The sequence below is a fragment of the Falco cherrug genome, chromosome 2, assembly GCF_023634085.1.
Source record: "Falco cherrug isolate bFalChe1 chromosome 2, bFalChe1.pri, whole genome shotgun sequence".
NCBI classification, from domain to species: Eukaryota; Metazoa; Chordata; class Aves; order Falconiformes; family Falconidae; genus Falco; species Falco cherrug.
This window is the reverse complement of record NC_073698.1, coordinates 77,074,027-77,093,897: the sequence shown is the minus strand read 5'-3', so window position 1 is coordinate 77,093,897 and position 19,871 is coordinate 77,074,027. Positions and strand designations below refer to the sequence as shown.

The 19,871-nt window shown below is 49.8% G+C and overlaps 1 protein-coding gene across 1 annotated transcript in view; it reads right to left on the bottom strand.

The window, feature by feature from the left end:
• Positions 1-19,355, bottom strand: part of SIM2 (SIM bHLH transcription factor 2) — a 59,035-nt gene extending 39,680 nt beyond the window's left edge. The window contains exons 1-4 of the mRNA XM_005438532.2: positions 19,181-19,355; positions 9,991-10,073; positions 7,003-7,092; positions 534-642 (exon numbers count right to left, since the gene is read on the bottom strand). Coding sequence (XP_005438589.2) covers positions 534-642; positions 7,003-7,092; positions 9,991-10,073; positions 19,181-19,355 — 457 coding nt within the window. The remainder of the gene's footprint in view (positions 1-533; positions 643-7,002; positions 7,093-9,990; positions 10,074-19,180) is intronic.
• Between the last annotated feature and the right edge of the window lie 516 nt (positions 19,356-19,871).

Sequence of the window (19,871 nt, the reverse complement as noted above, 5' to 3'; positions counted from 1 at the left end):
CTTTCCTGGAGAGATCACTTTTTAATGAGATTTTCTAAATCTAGGTCATTTACAAAACCCATTTTTGCTCTTCCTGTAGTGGAGGGCATTAGGTCTAGCTTTTTGTCAAAGCTTCGAATTCAACAGTTGTTTTTAAAGCATTAAAAGTGTCCTCCTATTTCCCAATTGCCTAATGTATTTTTTTTTCCCACTAAGACCACACAGCCACAGCTGTGCACAACTAGACTATTGCAACATTCCTGCAATCTCAGGAGTGATGACAAAATAAAAGAAATCAAATGGCCACTGGGCAAAATCTATAAACACCTGTTCAAAACTGCGCGGACTCCATGGCATGAAAAGCATTATTTAATCTAAGATACCTTATTCCCTTTACTGCAACAAACCAAAATCATGCGTCACAGTTTCCTGTTCCTCCTCCATTCACATATGTAGCTTCGTATCAGATAAATACGAACTGGTCACATTTCAGCCTAGGATTGTAACTTATTTAAATTTTTCAGTGGTAGTTGGATCACAGTTCACACAAGTACCTTGTAAGAGGTGAGGATGAAGAGGCTGGTGAGCAGTAAGAACAGCTGTCATCTCATCATGATCAGAAGGATGTATGTACTCATAAATGCTATTACCAGTAAGCTCCACCTGTGAAGAGACATGTAAGACATGAAGCAGTGCAGATGGCTATGTTTTTTCCTATCCCAAAAATGCTCTTAAGTAACCTGCATACACTGCATCTGGGTAACTACACACCATTAAAACATAAGCTGAATGTATCAAAACTGTGTTCCAAATTATACTCATTAAACTGAATTAATTCCTTCTTCAGTAGTAACTAATATTAGAGGGGCTTTTATGGGAATTTCTGGTGATGATCTGGATACAGAGGAGCTGCTATTAGAGAAAGCTGGCAAATGAAGTAGTAAACTAACACAGCTGTAGAAATGTTAGATTGCCACAAAATGGGATAAAATCTCTGTGAACTATATTAATGTCTCTCAAGAAGACCGATATCCAGAAAAATAAGGTTTCTACAAGTTCCCAGAAACTATCACCTGCATTCAGCTGGCAGCTGGCCCTTCAGAGCCAAACCACTAGACTGACACAATTCCTTTGTGTCTTTTCAAAGATGATCCACCACACTCAATCCACAGTAGTGCAAAGGGCTCAGAACAGTAGCCAGTGAATTCAAAAGCAGACGTCCATAGATTTTCATGGGTGCTGGATTGAGCCTTCACTGCTTTAAGTAAACATGCACAGTAAAGACTAGATCTATCTTATAGTGTATTCCCTCTTCTAACCTGAACTTTGCTCACACAAGAATGTTTTTCTGTCTTTCTCACTGTTGTACCCATAATAACAGTTGCAAAAAAATGAATGGCGTGCACCGTATGTCCTTTTTGCTAACTCTATTTGCCACGTATAAAACTCACCAACAAAAGTCTCCAGATAGATGCAGTAATTGATTTAAGGAGTGAACCAATACTTTGAGCCTGTGTTTTAAATTAGTGTCAGGCTGTCCAATTGTTCAGTGTGGCCTGATGTGCCTTGGGCCCCCAAGATCAGAGACAGCTGAGAGGTGAAGTAATTTAACCTATTATTCTGAGCCAATCCTACTGATTTGCTGAGATGTGTGAGTTGCCTTTTCTTTCGAATAAATGAAGTTGTCTACCCCACAAAGCAATCTTTTTCCAAAAATGTTTCTCATCGTTCCATTTTCTGCATTATTCATGGAATGTCTCTTCTCAAGACTATGCAAACTAACTTTTTTTCCAGCCATCTATTCCCCACTGCTTCTTTCCAACAACCCCTCCCTGCAAAAACAAAAACACCAACACTGATTTGAAATTCTAACCAGAATAAAATTTCACTTAATAAGGGGAAAAGAAAGAAAGAAAGAAAGAAAGAAAGAAAGAAAGAAAGAAAGAAAGAAAGAAGGAAAGGAGAGATGGGGAGAGAGAAAAAGAAAGAAAAAAAGGCAGAGAGAAAGAGGTGAAGAAAGAGAGAGAAAGAAAGAAAAGAAAGGAAGAAAGAAAGAAAGAAAGAAAGAAGGAAGGAAGGAAAGGAGAGATGGGGAGAGAGAAAAAGAAAGAAAAAAAGGCAGAGAGAAAGAGGTGAAGAAAGAGAGAGAAAGAAAGAGAGGACAGGAGGTGGGGGGAGAGAGACGGGACAAGGCAAGGCAAGGAAAGAGAAAAGGAAGAAGAGAAAGGAGATTATCTATGTTGCTCCATTTTTGTAATTTTCTCTAAAAGTGCTCCTTAAGAAGCACTGGCTGTTCCTTTTCAGTATTGTAACAGGTGGGAACCTGTATAGTAACACACCATATTCAAGCTTTAGTGGCAGAGGAGGAAGGAGAACATACAATCTCACCACGAGTCATGCTTCTCAATGCTTCTGTTTGGTTTTAATTATATGGAGGAAAATGTATTGTAAATGTCCATAGCTATCTCTGTAAATACCGCAATCACCTACAGACACATAAAAATTATTTTTTAAAATTCTAATAATTCTTATGGTGATGGGCATTTTGTTGGCCTATATGCTTAATAAACCAGAACATGAAAAAAATTATCATTGCAAAAATGCATGGCTTTGGCCAGTTTTCAAACCAAAAGAAATATCATTTATGACCCTGTTCCTATTATTTTATCTTTGGCTAATAAAGATTTTGCTGAAGACTATGTTTTCCCTTTGAAATTAAAACAATTGTATCAGAGTATACAGCTTTCAATAAAAATCATTCATGGGAGGCTATGTGCCAACAATCTCTCCCTTCAATAAAAACACTTTCTTATAAAAACAATATCAACCAACCTGACTAGCAACATCAACTGTAGTAATCCAAAAGATCTTCTTGCCTCTCTGCTATTACCAAGTATAATCATAACCACATCAACATGCATCTACTCTCTTACAAAGTCTGAGTTGTGGGTATCTCTTGCTTTTGCAAAAGTCATAACTATTTCAAAAGGACTACTGACAGAAATACACATTTGTTCACAGGATTCACAGGGCTGGACCCAAGGTCATAGTTTTATCCAAACTGTAATTTGTATCCCAGGGCTCCTATCTAAAATTCAAAACTAAAATGCTTTGTCAAACTAATGACTACTTTTTCCCGTTATATACATAGGAATATTTTCTACTCTGATGTATGCATTTGCAACCCCCACAAAATCAGCAGGAGGTGAACATACAACACTGAAACCAAAATTGACTGTAAAAATGCAAGTGGAAACATAAAGCCATCAGCAAAGAGATGGGGGCTATGTAAGGGTCAAATAACCAAAATATGTGTACATAATTTTAGAACTGACCACAGTCTCCTGCTCTGCATAGTGCTTACAATGTAACACTGAAAACTTAAAAAAATAAATTATATGGTTCAATTCATAAACCTTCTAAGATCCCATGCCTCAGGCTTATTAAACCAGCTTCCTTGATGCAGTTTTTTAATATCTGTAAATACCTGCTTACTACCAAATATTGCTGTTTCCTACTAAGAGGTTTTTTATGTGTAACTCAGCTGCACATTTTTTTCCTGCCAAGAAAAGATTCATAATAAACACAGAGGACTAAGTAGATGGATTCTAGAGCAAATAATTACATATTTGGCCTTTCATATACTTATGTGATGAAAGTAAAATAAACTCTTGGAAAAGTTAGATGTTTGTGGTTAAATATTTCAAGACTTATCAAAAGTCAAAGATAAGCTTGGCTCCCTCATGGTCCCAGAAAATGGCTGGAATAAGCTCCAGACTTTCAAAATTTTTAAAAAATATATCTTTCACCATTGTTTCCTAAGAGGATTTTCCTCTCCATTCTGTGCCTTTGGACTCTGAGGGGGAAAAGTATTTGGGGAATTTGAACCTATTTGTTATCCATGGAAAAAAAGAGGCAAGGAATTGGCACTCTCAACTAGTACAAGTCAGTTCAACACTGGTCTGAGGCCAATTGAAATTATGGAAATTGAATGGAGAAGGGGGTCCTAACCATCAGTATTTACAGAATTTACTGTTACAGTTGAGAGCAAAGGCAGATCAAAATCCAAAGCCACAAATTAAGTAATAGTTCCACAAATGAAGACATAGCCTTTTCAGAAATATTGTTTCTGATTCTGTGGTGCTGCAGACAGTGAGGTAGTACTGAAAAACAATCCTTAATGTTGTTTTTAAATTTTAAACTAGCTTAACTACACCAGCCAGTGAAGGGTTATTCAGAAGCTCTAATTTCTTTCTGCTGAAGTTAAATTCAAGATCAACTAGAAGATAAGGGCTACTGTAGTAGGGCTCCAAGAATATACTGCAAAATATTTTTAAATGGATTTTTTATTTAGTTTAAATACATATTTTTAAACAAATTGCACTTTAACTGGAAATTGATGTGTAGACTAGTTAATTGTCAAATTATTTAATAAAAAGACCTTTCTATGCACACTCTAAAAGATTTTCTACAATCATCATCACTCTGGTCTCAGCTTGTATTGGCTGGAGCTCTATAAGAGCACTTGTTGGAAATATAGTGTGGGATTATGACTTGGTGAGGGAGACTCACAGAATTTGCTTCAACAGACCAATCTCATTCTTGTTGATGTCAGTGGCAAAACTCCCAGTTATTTCCAGAGAAGTAGGAACAAGAACTCATTTAGAGCCCTGGGAAGCTTACAGGAATATCCTACTGTTAATGTATTAATATCCTAGTACGTAGGAGTAGCCTGGTATTAATGTTAGTGGTACTTAAAGCAAAATTGACCCTTCAAAAATGGAACATTGAGACACAGAAAGAACAGATTAAATGATAAGACAGTGTGAGGAAAAAGAGGGGGGATCACTGCCTTGTTTAGCTGGGGTTTTGTATTTATAAATGAAAAACTCTGCTGTGAAATTGCTGAAACACTTACTGTTTTGAGAGTCTAAAATATGCCCTGAAATTTCACATCCCTCTGCTCTCTCCGATCTATAGCATTCTGGGGAGATACAGCCCATTCACTTACAAATCTCTGCTACAGTGAAACATTTGTGATTTTGCTTATTAAGCTGGCTTCAACAAGCAATATGACCCAATCCTCTAGTTTTCCTCGGCACCCCCTGCACTAAGGGTTTATAGATATTTACATGTGCAATGCACATGGAATTCAGTCTGTGCAGATGGCTGTAAGGGCATGCGGGCTAAATATGACTAAAACTTGTATGACGCTTTCAGTCCCCTCTCCTTGAATGTGGCAAAGTCTATTTAGTGCCCTACTGATCCCGTAGTTCTTTAATTTCACCAGATGAGTGGATAGTACTGAGATCTCCAGGATCTGGTGACTTGATATTCCTTAAGAAGAAAGAAAAGAAAGAAACAATTTCTGGACAAAACCTGCAAGATCAGTTAGCACTTACCAAACAGCAAGCAGCATGGGACAATAAGACTTTGCTTCAACAAGGACAGATGGCAACGCTCAGTGCTTTGGAATAATTGTACTGACTAAATGAATATATTTTAGCAGTCAGCAATGTGGTGGATCTTTTCAAAAAGTTAGAGCAAGAAAAACTTTTAATAAGGCTGTTGATTCAGAGTAGAAAATATGGCCATTCTCTAGGAAAGTTTATTCTAAAAAAAAAGCAATATTTAAAGTAATTTTAACATGCATTAAATGTTAGGAAACAACTAATACTATACTGTAACAGACTCAATTGAACAAACTGCTTGAACTGAGAATGTTCCCTGGACACATTTTTTGAAGTTGGCAGAAAAAAAGTATCCACACAGAATACTGATTCTCAAAATTACCTTTTCTAAAAGAGATTACAAAAACAGGGATTGTAGTTGCCTTTGGATTTAGAAGTGGTGTTTATGAGATTATATACTTGCTTTTTCTAGCTATTTAGAGTTCTATTTTTTTTCACAGCTGTTAATGTCACTATTATAAACACACATCCAAAGGACTTCACAGTTTTTCAATCAAAAGTATTAGTTAGTACCAAAGTTAAAGTACACATATAATCTCCCCAACTCAGCCCCTTCCTGTTTATGGCAATAGCCACAGGGCATATTCCCCAGACATTTTCAGAACATCCTGCTCCCTCTCACCTTCATCTCCTCCTTCTTCTTCCCTCTGCCATTAAGTCTTTATTTCCCTTTATTTAACTCCAAGTCGTGTTTGAGCTGCAACTGGTTCTAAAGAAACACTTCTGTTTCTTGCAAGTCTCATCCAGTGAAATTAATTAGGATTTTTTCTATTGGACTTTGGCAAGCTTTAGGTCAGGTGCTACCAATGAATTTGTGTAATACATTTACACACAAAGGTATGGAAACTTGCACTCTGCAATAAATTCAGGCTATTTGCCCTTGTGCCTGTCCCAAGAAGGCAAAAAATTAGAAATGTCCTTCTAAGAAAAAAACCAATAAAACCCCCTTATACTTCTTGTGCAGAAACAGTAGTAAACTGAGTTTTATGAGTTCTATCACAACCATATAAAACGCTTTACTGAAAAGACCACTGAGCTGGAAAAACTCAGGAAAAACTACCCTGAATTCCATGTGAACACTCATAAATCTGCCCCTTTTCTTTTTTTCCTAAAGCACATTTACCATAAAACTCATGTTCCACATCAGATTTCCTCTCTATTTCATAGTAAGTCTCAATATCTTACACAATCTAAAACATATAGACTTGAATTCTAAACTTTATTTCAGACATATAGCGTCACCACACAGGCAATAGGTTTGGGTTTCAAGGTCTGTATATATCTGCAATTTGCAATATCATATTATTTATTACCCTTCTTAAAGGTAATGAGGAGTAAAATACAATGAACAAGAAAAGATATAAAGACAGCCATGATGTGGTTGTAAGTAAAAGAAACTTGAATATTCAAGTAAGACCATTTCTCAGAGAACAAAGTTGAACCTTCAAATACCCCTAAAAAACGATTACATTATATACGTGGCAAGGTATCAGTGTTCGGTTCCAAATCTAGTGTCTGTATTTAACAGATGGACAGAATAAATCACTCATACCTGAGATAAGCCAAGATGTACAGATGCTGTTTCTGAGATGTACATTATTTTGCCATCTGATGCTACCACAAAAACAAAACCATCCAATGTCTGAAAAAGAAAAAATATGTAGGGTAAAAAGCAAGCACTCTGTTTAAACCATTTACAGTGAAAAATTTTTGAAGTCTTTGGAAGGAAGATCGCTATCCAACATCAGCAAACAGAAGCAGAATTTAAGGAACAGAAACTTTTATCCGATGCTGTTCCTACAAACTCTGTGACACACACACACACATTGTGAAATCCAATTCATTCCCCCTACAGATGCTAGCTTTACTGCTTCACTTCAAGCTAACATTCTCCTGTTGATTCTGGTTATTTTAGTACTTAGTACAAATCCTGAGCTATGTGGTACTTAGGGGAAAGTCTAGTACTATACAAGCCATTTTTTATGGTATAATTGGCAGACACAGTTTACCACTATTTGCAATATATTTAATGATACCATAAGCAATGTTTTAACTTTCTTTGACTATATTTTTAATAACGTCTTTCTGAACAGAGGACTATCTGCCATAACTATGTGAACATAGATAAAGAAAGTAAAAGAAATCAGCATTCACAACTTTATCACACTTGAGGATAGATATTTATGCTTATTAAGCTATATCCCTAGTCTGTGAATCTCAAGTAGTGGTAATAAAAAATGCAAACTCGAGATCCAATCCTACAAATTCTTATTGATGGGATATTGACTGGAAAGTAAATATTACCTGTGTGAGTAAAAACTGAAGTTTAACTTAGTCATACATCATTCATACAAGACAAAATATTATGCTGCAAACGGTACAGGTTAGCCAAATCTGGCCATGATTTGGATGCACAACTACCAGTTTGGGGGTACCTTGATCTTTCAGTGCTCAATTTGAGGTGTTTTTTCAAAAATATCTGATGTCCTTTGTCAAAAAGTATCCATTGTCTCTAAACAGTTTAGGAAGCTTTGATCAACACATAAGTACGAACATCATTGGAAAATGTATTTGGAAAAGAAAAATAATTTTTACAGTACACACATAAAGAAATGTCTATTTTAATTCATCTTTTAAGTTACTGAATCAGGAGAAAAGCAATAAAGACCTGTATGCTTCATGGTCTCAGAGTGCTGCCCCAATAAGAAAATATTCCAAATTATTCTCTGGCCTACTAACGATTCTGCAGCATGTAATTGAAACCAGATTATTCTTTGCCTTTAGTTTTTTAACTTTTTTGAAACATAAATTAAATTTTGTAGAAGTATTATAATGGGAAATAAATTATTGCATCCCTTAGCCATAACTTTGCTTTTAAATACTGTCATTTTGCAATTGCTCTACACAGTATTATAACTAAAACCGTGCTGATGCTTCCATTACTGCATTGTACAGTGCAGTAGCTCTCTTTCTTGTACAGAAAAGCACGCTGAAACTGAAACACCACACGTAAGGTTTCAGTCTAAGAACCCTTGAAAGAAGTTTACAGTAAATGTGGTTTTACTAAAATGTTAAGCATTCATAATTCAGAAATAACTGAACTGTAAAAGGAGTATTACAGGTGATTAGCATATGTTACTTAAGTTCATTTAATGCCAGACAAAAGTGTGAAATAGCTCACAGGGAGGAGAAGCAAGTGCAACAACAGTGATTTTTATGACGCAGCTATGAATGTGTTTTCTAGGTAGACTAGTGATTCCGAAACAGCTGATACATCAGCTGCTTGGAACAAAACGTTCAAGGCTAGAAATACCTCCTCGTGAGATAATACTGAACTTTTATCAATCTCCATTTACTGTACGCGGTCGGTACCGAACCAAATCGCTCTCTGTGGAAGTCCCTTCGCCTCAGGAGGGCGGACGGCGTTTTGCAGGGCTGCAGGTCGGACGGCCTGGCGCAGCCTCCGCGGCCAGCCCGCCCCGCCGACCCCGGCGTACGCCGCCGCTCGGGCCCGGGGGGGGGGCAGCCGCCTCAGGGGGCTGCACACGGCGCAGAGGCCGCGGCGCGAGGCGGGAGGGCGGGCGCGGGAGCCAACGGTCGGGGCGCGAGGCCACCGCCGGGGCTCGCCCCGAACGCCACCGGGGCTGGCGGGGACAAAGGTGGGCCAGGCCTCCCGGCGGCTGGGCGGGGGGAGCGGCCACAGACCCCGAACAGGGTTTCTGTTGAGGTTTTCATCCCCAGCCGAGTGAAAACAGCCCCGGCTCTGTGACCAGGAATTAACCTCCCACAATAAAAACGGCCGTTAAATGATTACGGTTTACTAGGTCTTTAAAATCGGGGGAGAAAACCCCTTGCTGTATTAAGTTCACATATAAAAAAAAAAAAAATGGAGCTAAGCGTAACTACTCTTTTTTTTCTTTTCTTACGGCTGGCACACACGCCCCAGCTACGACTTCCTAAACTCTCCTACGCGGGGGGAACCCGGAGGAATTCCAGAGCGGATCTACGGGATTGCGAACAACGGTGTTTCCAGGTGCTAACGTCCGCGGGAGATCTGACCCAGATGTTCGCCCCCCGCCTCGGGAGCTCTGCGCTCCCTCACGGGTTCCTCCTCCCGAGTCACCGGCGGAGAACGACGGTCGCCAGTGCCCGGCACCCCCCAGCCCAAAGGCGCTCCCCGTTGCCGCTGGCCGGGGCTGCCTGCGGGACACCCCAGCAGCCCCGGGCCGCCTGGTTATCGCTCTTACTGCTGGGAGACACTTTGCGTGCGCAGGGAGCCGATCAGGGCCATGGCGAGCTGTTACTTCTGCTAGTATCAAAGGCCAAAGAAAAACAAACAACTCAAAAAGCTACTGAGGTGGTTGGTGTTTTTTCTCCCCTCCCAGCCGGTGCAGGCTCGGGATAAGAGGGACGCTTCGCCCAGGCTCCTCTCGCCGTGCGGGGGAGCGGAGGAAGAGGAGGAAGAGGCTGGCGGCTGATCACACCGCAAAACCAGGCTGCCGATGCGCAGCGCGTACGGCAGGAGGAAGGCGTCCACTACCTGAAGCAAATGGGATCCCAGCTCCATGGCCACGTTATCCAGGGGCCCTATCCTGCTCGGCTGTCCCCAGGCGTCGCCCAGACCTGCAAGGCAACCAAGGAGCTGGTTAGAGCGGGAAGCGGAGCCGGGCCCGCCATGCCTCCCCGACGGGACGCACACTGTCCCCAACCCGCCCGCTCTCCCCCTTCTCCCGCGGGGAGCGGGCCAGACCGCGGAGTGGGTGCTCACCACGTGGGAAAGGCCGAGTCCCTTCTACGCACACTCTTGGGAAGAAAACTGCTCTTTTTCTGGAAGTCCCTGCCAGGGCACCCGCGGACGTACCCTCTCCCTCCCCGGAGAGCCGTCCGCCCTCCAGTGCACCCTCAGGGACGCGCCTGCCCCCACCGCTTCCCCCCGCCCGCCGTGCCGGTACCGTCCTGCCAGCAGCACCGCGCCCGTCCCCACTTCCCCCGCGGACAGGATGAGGGAACACCGGTCACACACTGAGGACCCGAGGGACGAGCCGCAGCGGAGGCAGGCGCGGAGCAGCCAGCCTGACCGCAGCCTTGCCAGGCACAGCCCGGCGGGGTTCCCACACGGAAGGCACAGGGAGCTATGAGACATCCCCTGTCTTCAGTTAGTGCCGGGCCACCGGCGCGGCCCCCCCGCCGCCCGCCACTTCTGCCGCTGGCCAGCGGGCTGGGCGGGAGCGCAGCTTGCGCAGGGGTGCCGGTGCCGGCGACCCCCACGCTGGCCAAGGCGGGTCCCGGCTGGGGAGGGGGCTGAGGCTGTTAAAAAGGGCCGGAGCTCAGTAGGGGAGAAATTGCCCCGACGGCCTCGTCACCTGCTCACAGGCGGGACCGAGCAATTTGCCGGCGCAATTGCACAGCTTCGCCGCCCCGCACCGCCCCTGCCTGCGGCCATCCCGGCCCCGGCCGAGCCCCGGCCCCGCCGCTCCGCCATAGCGCTCTCCGGCGGGGTGGGGGCAGCCCGTGTGCCCTGCTCTGCCTTGGTGACAGCGAAAGGTTATCGATGGAGCTGTGTTGGGGGGGCTTGGGGGGGGGCGCTGGCCTGGGGTTCATTTGTTTGTTTTTAATTTCCTCCACGCAAAGAAGGGTTGCACGAGCTCCCCGGTGGAGCTGGTACCACTACCCGCGCCAGCCGAAGAGCTGGAGATTCATGTCGGCACCTGACGGCAGGCTCTGCAGCGTGCCATTACCCTCAGGAGCGCACAGATGGCGGGGGAAGGAAGGGACGGGACCGCATCCGTTTAGTGTCTTCTTTTTGGAGAGAAAGGACAGCCCTCGGGGCTACGGCACCGCTTCTGAGAGGACCTGGAGCCCGACGGGTGTCCTGCCCGTGCTGGCCTGCAGGATACAGGCGCTGCGGGAGGGCCGGTGCCGGGTGAAAGGCGGGGATGTTCGGGGCTGCCAGGCCGGCTGGGCTGGCGGCGGGGCTGGCGTCGACGGCTCCACAAGCACCCTGGCTCACTGCGGCCGGGGGTCCCTCCTGTAGCGTTTCGCGTGGACACACATGCGTGCGATGGATGCACAGCCCTGCACCCTTCAGCCCGGGCAGCCTTCAGTGTCGCTGCAAACCGATGTGCAGCCATAAAACCCAGAGCCGCGTTTTCCTCCGGTGCCCTCTCACCGACCAGGTGCTTTCAAAGAAACCTCCCGCCGCAAGCTTGCGGGGGCAAAGGCCACTGCAGCGGGCGCCCCGCTCGGCTCCGTTACGGGAGGGAGAAGCGGCTGGCACCCAGGCGGAAAGCCCTGCCCTGAGCTGCAGCTCTGGACCGTGTTTCTAAACGCTCTGGCCGAAGCCCTCCCGGATCCGCGTATCCGTTGGCCGTGTGTCGGCAGGTAGCCCTGGTCTAGAAAAGATGGGAACCTTTCCCCCCGTTCTTGGGGCCTCCCTTGAGGTGGACAGGATCTCCCGCTGGAGAAGCGGGGGTCGGCAGAGAAGGACGCGTGGAGAAGCGCGGCTGCCCGCGGTGCCTCCCCGCGCGTTTCGCCTCCCGGTGTCAGCGGAGCCTGGCCCCGCGCCCCGCTCCAGCCGGTCAAGCACAAAGGAGCCTCTGGCTCCCAGCTCCAGGCAGGGCACCCCGGGGACCTGGGCCGTCCCTGACACCTCCCTCCCAGCGTCGCAAGACACTAACAGCACCCGAGGTCAGTCCAAGAAGGCGTTTGCCTCCCCAGCCCGTGACAGCCGCTCCGCTCCGGCTGCCCCAGCGGGTCTCTCCAAACCGCGCCGCAGAAGGGCACGGTGTGCGGCTGAGCTTTCTCGTGAGGAGGGGAAGGACACCTTCCCTTGGCCGAGAGGCAGGTTTGACCACGCTTTGGGAAACTTTCTTTGAAGAACAAACGAAAAGTCGCACTTTTCTACGTCGTTTCCCAACTGGCAGTCTGGAAAAGGCTCCTAAACTTCCAAGGACCTCGCAAAGACATCCTGCAGCCCCTTTTCCGAGACGGTGACAAATGGAAACGGCAGTCCTGGTGCTGCGGGGCTTGCCTTTATTTCGATTTACTTATTGCAAATCTTGAAACATGGGATTGGAACCCTACAAAGGGGGTTGTTACGCATAGTGGTTTAAAAACCGTCCTGAAACGAGCCTTAACTTTCCAAAGGACGAAGCAGATTTACTTCTTGAGCCGCTCACGAAGAAGCTTTTCAAGAACGAACGGTATCTCTGCCACACCCGTGCATGGCAATCTGCTCCGTCCTGTCCATCACGACTGGGCCAGGTACCGTTTCACGGCACCCCTAAAATCTCCACTATTTTTGAGGTTCTTTCCTAACCCGGACTAAAAAAAGTCACTGCCGCAGATTTGTTCCCTTTGAAATTCTAAATTGGAGTTGCAATTGCGAACTCGCATCAAACGTAAAGCGTCTGGTGGATCAGCCTGGCATTCGTCTAAGCCTACTCTAAAGCCGATGATTTTATCATTTAATCCACCAGCAGATCCCTTTAAAGGTGGAAACGAAACGAATAAAACCTTAAGTTCAGATAAAGGACTAACGCCCGTTAACCTGTCTTCCGAGAGATCAGCAAACGCGCAGCGTACGTCCTGTAAACATATGGATGCAATAGACTCAGACGAGCTGCTCCTGCCCAGCCAGTAAATAACGCACATTTTCACTCACTGGACTGGAGCGAGGCCAAAAGAGCTGCCGATACAAAGCCAGCGTTTCCTGCATCGCTTAAACGCGGTGGGAGTTTGCTGGGGTGGCCTCGGCCGGAAAGGGGTCACCGACGGGGAAGGCTGTCGGGTCTCCGACACGGCTGTGCAGCCGGTGCGGGACCGGACAGGTCATTTCGAAGGAAACGTTATTAAATGCCCCCTTGCAGCACGAATTACCTGCGACGCTGGCCCAGAAAGCGATTTCGCGGCGAGCAAGCGAGTAGCTGGAGCATCCTTACTACAAACGCTTGGGACGCCCGTGGGGGTGGGCCTGTCTCCCGAGCGCAGCCCCTTTGCCGTGCCAGAAGGTAGGGGTTCGCCTGCAGCCAGCGGCTTGGGGCGACTCCGGCCGCTGCCGGTAGCGCACAGCCCGGGGAGCCGAGGCCGGGCTCAGCGGCAAAGCCCGCCCCGGCGGGCAGGAGCTGGCACGGCGAAGCGCTGCCTGCGGGGAGGGTGACTTGCCGGTCCCAGGAGCAACATCTTCTTTCCTGGCACCCTGCCGTCGGCAAACATGGATGAGATGAACCCTTCTCCTTGTCTGCGCTCCGTTTACTGGTGTCTGTAACGACCCCTGGTCCGGACGAGGACCGTGCCAGGAGGGCAGGACGGGCACAGCGGGATGCCTGGCAGGCGACGCGAACGGGCAAATAACCGGCCCTAATCGCAGTTGTGCCCGCCCGCCGCTCCGGGCAGGGGGCGGCAGGTTCAGCTCCGACAACGGCGTCCCAGGGGCAGAGAGGGGGTTTTGCACAGGCACCCCAAGGTACGTGCTACTTTTGCCATTGAAAGACGCGGAGTTCTCACACAATGCGTCCCCGTCCCTTCGGCAAACCCGGGCACGATTTCCTCCCCACCGTCTTTTGACATCTCTGAGTGTTTTTCAACGTACCTCAACATTCACTCTGTACCATTTCCCAGTTTCCAGGGAGGGGGATGACTTAAACTGTAATAAGATCTAGAAATCTTGAAAACAAGTCCCACCTTTGCTCTCCGAATGTATAAATTCGTACATACACACGTTTGAAAGCCCGGTAGCTTTTCTGCTTGGGATTCTGCTAAAAGAATTACTTAGCGATGTATTATGTGAAGTATCGGATTGCCCTGTAACTTGGAGCATTTCCTTTGTGTCTACTGTACTGTTCCCCAGCTCCCCCGGGGCGCCTGGTGCCCCCCGGTTATTCAATCGCCATCCTAACCTGGGTCAACTACAAGCGCCGGGATTTTCAGCGCCGCCTCTCCTGGGGGATGTTTTTCCCTAGTGCGGTTGTGCCTCCCTCGGCCGGGAGAGCAACGGGGAACTTACCGGGGGGGCGGCGGGCTGCCAACCGGGGCCGGGGCGGAGGCCCTTGCTCTCCGTCTAGCTTTGTCTCCCTCGTTTAGGCGAGGCCCAGGGTTGGATGGGGAGGGGGTGGCCTGTCAGCCCGTGAGGTGAGGCAGACAGCGGGGGTCTGGGCGAGGGGAAAAGCTGACATCTCGCCCTAAGCCCCGTCTGGAGCGGGGGGCTAAGTATCTCAGCCCCGACGGCACGGAGGATAGCATCGCTTGACAGGCGGGGCCGAGGGGCCGGGCTCGGTCTGGAGCCGACGGGGAGCCCCCGGCCTTGGCGGGGGTAACATCTAGTCGGCGGGGGAGGCTCCGAAGCCGGCGTCGCTTTGGGAAAGAGCAGGGCTGCGTTAGCTTGATTCTGGCAGGATCGGCAGGGATGTGCAGGGCCGCCCGCCTCCTCTCTGCGGGCTTTAGCGTCACCGGCTGGAAAGGCAACCGAGGGCTGGGCGATGGGAGCGACGGACGTAAGGATCAAGACTTTAGTTGGGGGAGGGAGGGGGGAGAAAAAAAAAGAAAAGAAAAGGGAAAAGGCCAAGTCCCAGAGAAAAAAAACCAAAACAACCACCAACAAAAACGCCCTCCAGGACACCCGGACAAATTCAAACCCGGCTCTTCTCGGCGAGCCAGGAACACCAGGTCACGTTATCAGGCCCGAAAGCCGGCTCAAGGCAAACGGCGAGGTCCCGGGCAGAGCCACAGCCACCGGGGCAGTGACCCCCTTCCTCCCGCGCCCCCTGCCTCCCTCCCTCCCCGCCGGCGGGAGAGGCCGGAGCGACCCCGCCGCCGCTGCCGCCCGTCCCCGCACCGCCCGGCTGCCGGCTCCCGCCGCCTGGGAGCGGCTGCGCAGCTCCAGGGAAGCCCTAACGGCACTTTTGTTTTAGTAAAGACCGTTAATGCCACACTATTAGCGGTTACTACAATAGAGGCACGGTTTTGAAGAGGGATTACTCACGCCGTCAGCTCGGGCTTTATTTATTTAATGAGCCTCTTCCCCGTGCGTATGAAAATTAGATGGAATAGCTGCAATTCGCCTTAATTTTCTTAAAATATACATTCACGGCCAGGTTTAAATAGGGACCGAAAAGTCTGTGTACTCCTAGGAATTTCTATTGTCTGCGCCTCGGAATAAGGGAGAAGTCTAAAATCTACCGCTCAATCGTTTTATTCAGATCATTTTGTATAGCGCACATTATCTTTTGTGTCACTGATTATTTAGCTCGTTCCCACCAAGTTTAAACATGCATAAATGTGCAGTTTTATAGTCAGTTTTGGAAACTGCGTCCGGGATGGGGGCGGAAGAGTGTCACAATCTAACCAGTCTGCCACAGCCGGGGGCAGAGAATCGCGGATTTAAAATGTGATTTATTCTCTCGTCTCTTTCTTCCATTAGCTCATTTTCAGAAAAAAAAAAATTAAAATTACAAATACTGACAGTCAAGACAAAAGAAGCCCCGTGGTGTATTTTTGTTCTACAGTAATAAATGCCTTGGCAAAAAATCAAAACACAAGAGAAGACAATGTTACAGAGCAGGAGCGTGGGGGAGGCTGTAGGTTGCTGTCTCCTGGACCTTAATTCATTAATCTGAAGGCCAGAGTGAAACCGCACGGCATAATCTGTGATATCGGAGCACGAAATTGTGCCTTCCAGGGCTTCCACTTTGAGGGCAGGAAGGAGCTGGAATATAAATCTCCTTTCACTCTCACTTCTTGGAGCCTGACTGGGCGCCTCCGAGGGGGGATATGTGAATTCAGTCCAAAACGTGCATCTTCGGGAAAACCCTGGCCGGGGTGAGCAGGGGGAGACCCGTCTGAATCCCCTTACAAGCCCTGTCGAACCCTGGGACCAGACACCTCGGCGAGGGTCCCACGCTTTGCCTAAACTGTGTGTCAGTTCGTTCTGGTTATAAAGCAGTGGTGTGGAGGGGGGTAGAGGGGAAGCCATCCACTGGAGTTTTTAAAAACACAGCTCGCTCTCTCTCTCTCTTTTCCCTTCCAGTCTAGACAGAGCTGGAAGCCAGTTTTATAGCTTGACAACAATTCTGATCACGCTGGCTGCAGCTACCCCGGGCCTAGCAAGCACGCTGGAGGCGTCTCACGCCTGCCCCCCCGCCCCCCGCCACCGCGGGCTGGGACAAGTAAACTCCCTTCAGCCTTACGGGGGTGATGCCACGGTGCCGGCCGGGGCGGCCCGGGGCGCTGGACCCGCGGCGGCGGCCGCTTCGGGGGCGAGTCCCGGAGGAGCGCCGTCGGCGCAGCTCCCACTGCCCCGGGAGCAGAGGCCGGCGGGTGGCAAGGGGACTCGTTACGTGCCCATCTTTATTTCAAGCCCCAGGACCTGGGACGTGGGTGTCCTCGCCCCTCCGCACGCCCACTCCCCGCCCCCCCCCCCCCCCCCGCCCCCCCAATTCGAGTCCAGCATGCTCTAAGGGGCAGTTTCCCCAGGTCTTGCTGCCCCAGAATTCAAGATACCGTCCTGGGCAGCACTCTCGGGCTGCTAAGTTTCCCCTCCTCCCCTCCCAGTACAGCCAGCTGGAAATCACCAGTCGGGTATGGGAAGGGAAAGGACTCTCCCTCCTCTCCTTCCGCAGACAAATCTCGAGGGAAAGGGAAGTTAGGGTACTGCAGGACTGTGCCGTTGGGCAGCCCCCCCGCCCGGCACCAAACGCAGCCGGCGGGGGAGCGGGCACTGCCCGCAGCCGCGTCTCTTCGGCTCCCCCCGGTACCCTCCACCCTCCCAGACACCGAGCGCACTGCTCGGAGACCGGACGCGGTTATTTCCCCGGCCTGTCATCTCTGGATGCAAAGCTTTGGTTTTAAATATATTTCCATCCGTACTTAAGACGATGAAAGATCAGGAATTCGCTGTATGCATTTAAACGTTGTTCTTAATAAGCAGAGTGTGCGGAAGCGCACGCCCGGCCTGTTTAAGGAAGACAGACACGTAAAGCACACCCGAGCTGTGGGTATAAACCTGCTCTCGGGGTCGTCTTGTGGCTCTTGAGCACCGGCAGGGCTGGAAAATCAGGGACACATTCAGCAGCATCTCGAAACTTGCCACTTTTCTTCCCTCCCAAATCAAAGCCATTCGGGGACATGCTCCCCAACCAGGGCCGGCGAGCGGCCCCCCGAAATTACGACGCTCTATTTCTCATCGGGAAATTGCCCGATGGGAGATAACGGCTGGAAATTCCAGCGGAGCAAGCTCCTCGCTTCCCCTTGCCCCGCTAACTCGGTGTGCTTCGGGAGGGCACGCTAAAGGAGCCCTGGCGTTCTTGTAGCACGGCTCGTGCTTGCTCTCGAAATTACTGAATTAGATAGCCATACGGTAAGCTTTTCTCGGTTTGGGAGTGGGTTTTTTTCCACACCCCCACCTTATTTTTTTTTTTCAGCCTTTTAATAATACTGCTTAGAAACCGCGACGGAGAGCAGACCTTCCACTCCGGAATTTGCTAATTCCTTCACCCCCGCTCTCCGTCCGGAGAGGCACAAACAAATGACAAAGGGGGGAGCTGGGCTTTTTTTAGCCACCCGCAGACACTAACCAGTGTTTCATTTCACGGCTCCCATCAGCTCAGCGGCGGCACGGAAAGAACGGGCGGCCGACGGCTCCCGGTGGGTGCCGGCCGGCCGCTTCCCCTTCGCCCAAGGCGGCCCCAGCTCTGCCTCCGCCCGGCGCTCGGGGTGAGGTGCCAGGCAGCCCGGAGGGTGCTCTTTACCAAAGCCCGGCGCAAGGAGAGAGCCGTGTCCGCCCTCGTTGCTGTCTGTCGCCGAGAAGAGTTACGAGGGCCACCGCCGGCCCGCAGGGCCCCGGCTCCGCAGGGCCCCGGCCGGGGAGCAGCTGGGTCCCGGCCCCGCTCGGGGGCACGGGGGGCTCGGACTGGCCCTCCCCGCTCTCCTCGACCCCAGGAGAAGGGGGAGGGCCTCGCTGAGAATCCGACGCACCTTATTTCCCAGCCTGCTTCTCTACCTCCAGAAAACTAACCAAAACAAAACAGTAACACCCACGCTGTTTTTCTTTCCCCGAGGCCGTGCCCGGGCACAGGCAGGAGCGCCGCGCCGAGGGGCCTCCCCCAGGGGCCGGGGCGGCTGCCTCCCGGGGCCGCGGGCGCCGGGCACGGCACAGACGAGCGGAGCCCGCTCTTTTCGGGACGGTGCCCCCCGAGCAGACGGAGCCGAACGGGCAGCAGAGGAGCGGGAAGAGGGTGTGTGTGTTAACCAGAGGGCTTTGCCGCCCCCGCCACCGGCCGGGCTGCCCGCCCCCGCTCCGCCGCCAGCCCGGCGCAGCCACCGGCCGGGGTCCCCCCGCAGTCCGCACCCCGGAGGCGATTCCCGGGGGGTCTCGGTTTCCTACGTGCGACTGAGGCGAGCTGCTCTCGGGTTTAGGTCTCGCAGCACCAGAGCTGCTACTTGCAGCCCGCCCTGCGCGCGCCACCCCGGCGGCAAGCCTGGGCTTTCCGCTGCCTCCCCTTCCCGGGAAGCGGGCTCCTTCCCACCGCCGGCCGCTTTTCCCTCTCTCGCCTCTCGTTTGCCACCCGGTGCGGGGACCCCTGCAAGCACCCCTCCCCCCTTCTTCCCAGGACGTAGAGGCGTTGTGGGCTCGTCTCGGGGTCGCCCCCCCCCGCCCCCCTTTTCGGGCCGCAGTGCTGCCCCGTCCCTCCCGTGCGGGCCGGGCGGGAGGCGGATGCCCCCCCCGGGGTGGTTACCTTCGGGGAAGACGGCTCGCATTTTCAGGTAGCTGGTGGTGAGGCGAATGATGGACGCCTTGTCCAGCTGGGAGGTGATGGCCGAGGGCAGGGGCAGGAGTTTGGCCAGTTCGTAGAATTCTCCATTTTCTTTTTCCCGTCTAGTCTTTGCCGCGTTCTTGGATTTTTCCTTCATCGCGACTACTGCAAGGCGAAGATGACACTGGCATATTAGACCCGATTCTTCCGAATTGCAGGGGGCATGGATTTCGGCTTCAGAGTTAGTATTTTCGTTTAAGGAAGGGAGGGAGGGAAATCACCCAAATCAAACCAAACCAAACCAAATCAAATAACAATAATAATAAAAAGTAAAAAGGAGAGAAAAAAGGGGGAAAGGGGAGGGAAAAAACGGCCAAGCCAACCAAACAAAAACAACACCAACAGAAATGGTGCGAGGAGGGGGGAGGCGATGTCTGAGCCACAACCACGACAGGCAAGCCGCTCGGGAGGAGGCAGTTCTGCTCTGACCCTGCAATATCTAGGGCTGCGAAACCGAGACTGAAAGACCTACACGAACCACGGTTCTCTGCCTGCAGCTGGAATCGGAACTTCTCCTCAGCGGGGAGCAAACCACTAGGTTCCCTTCACTGAAGGATTTCTTCTACTCAATCCTTGCCCGTACAAATATAATAATTAAAAAAATATTAAAAAT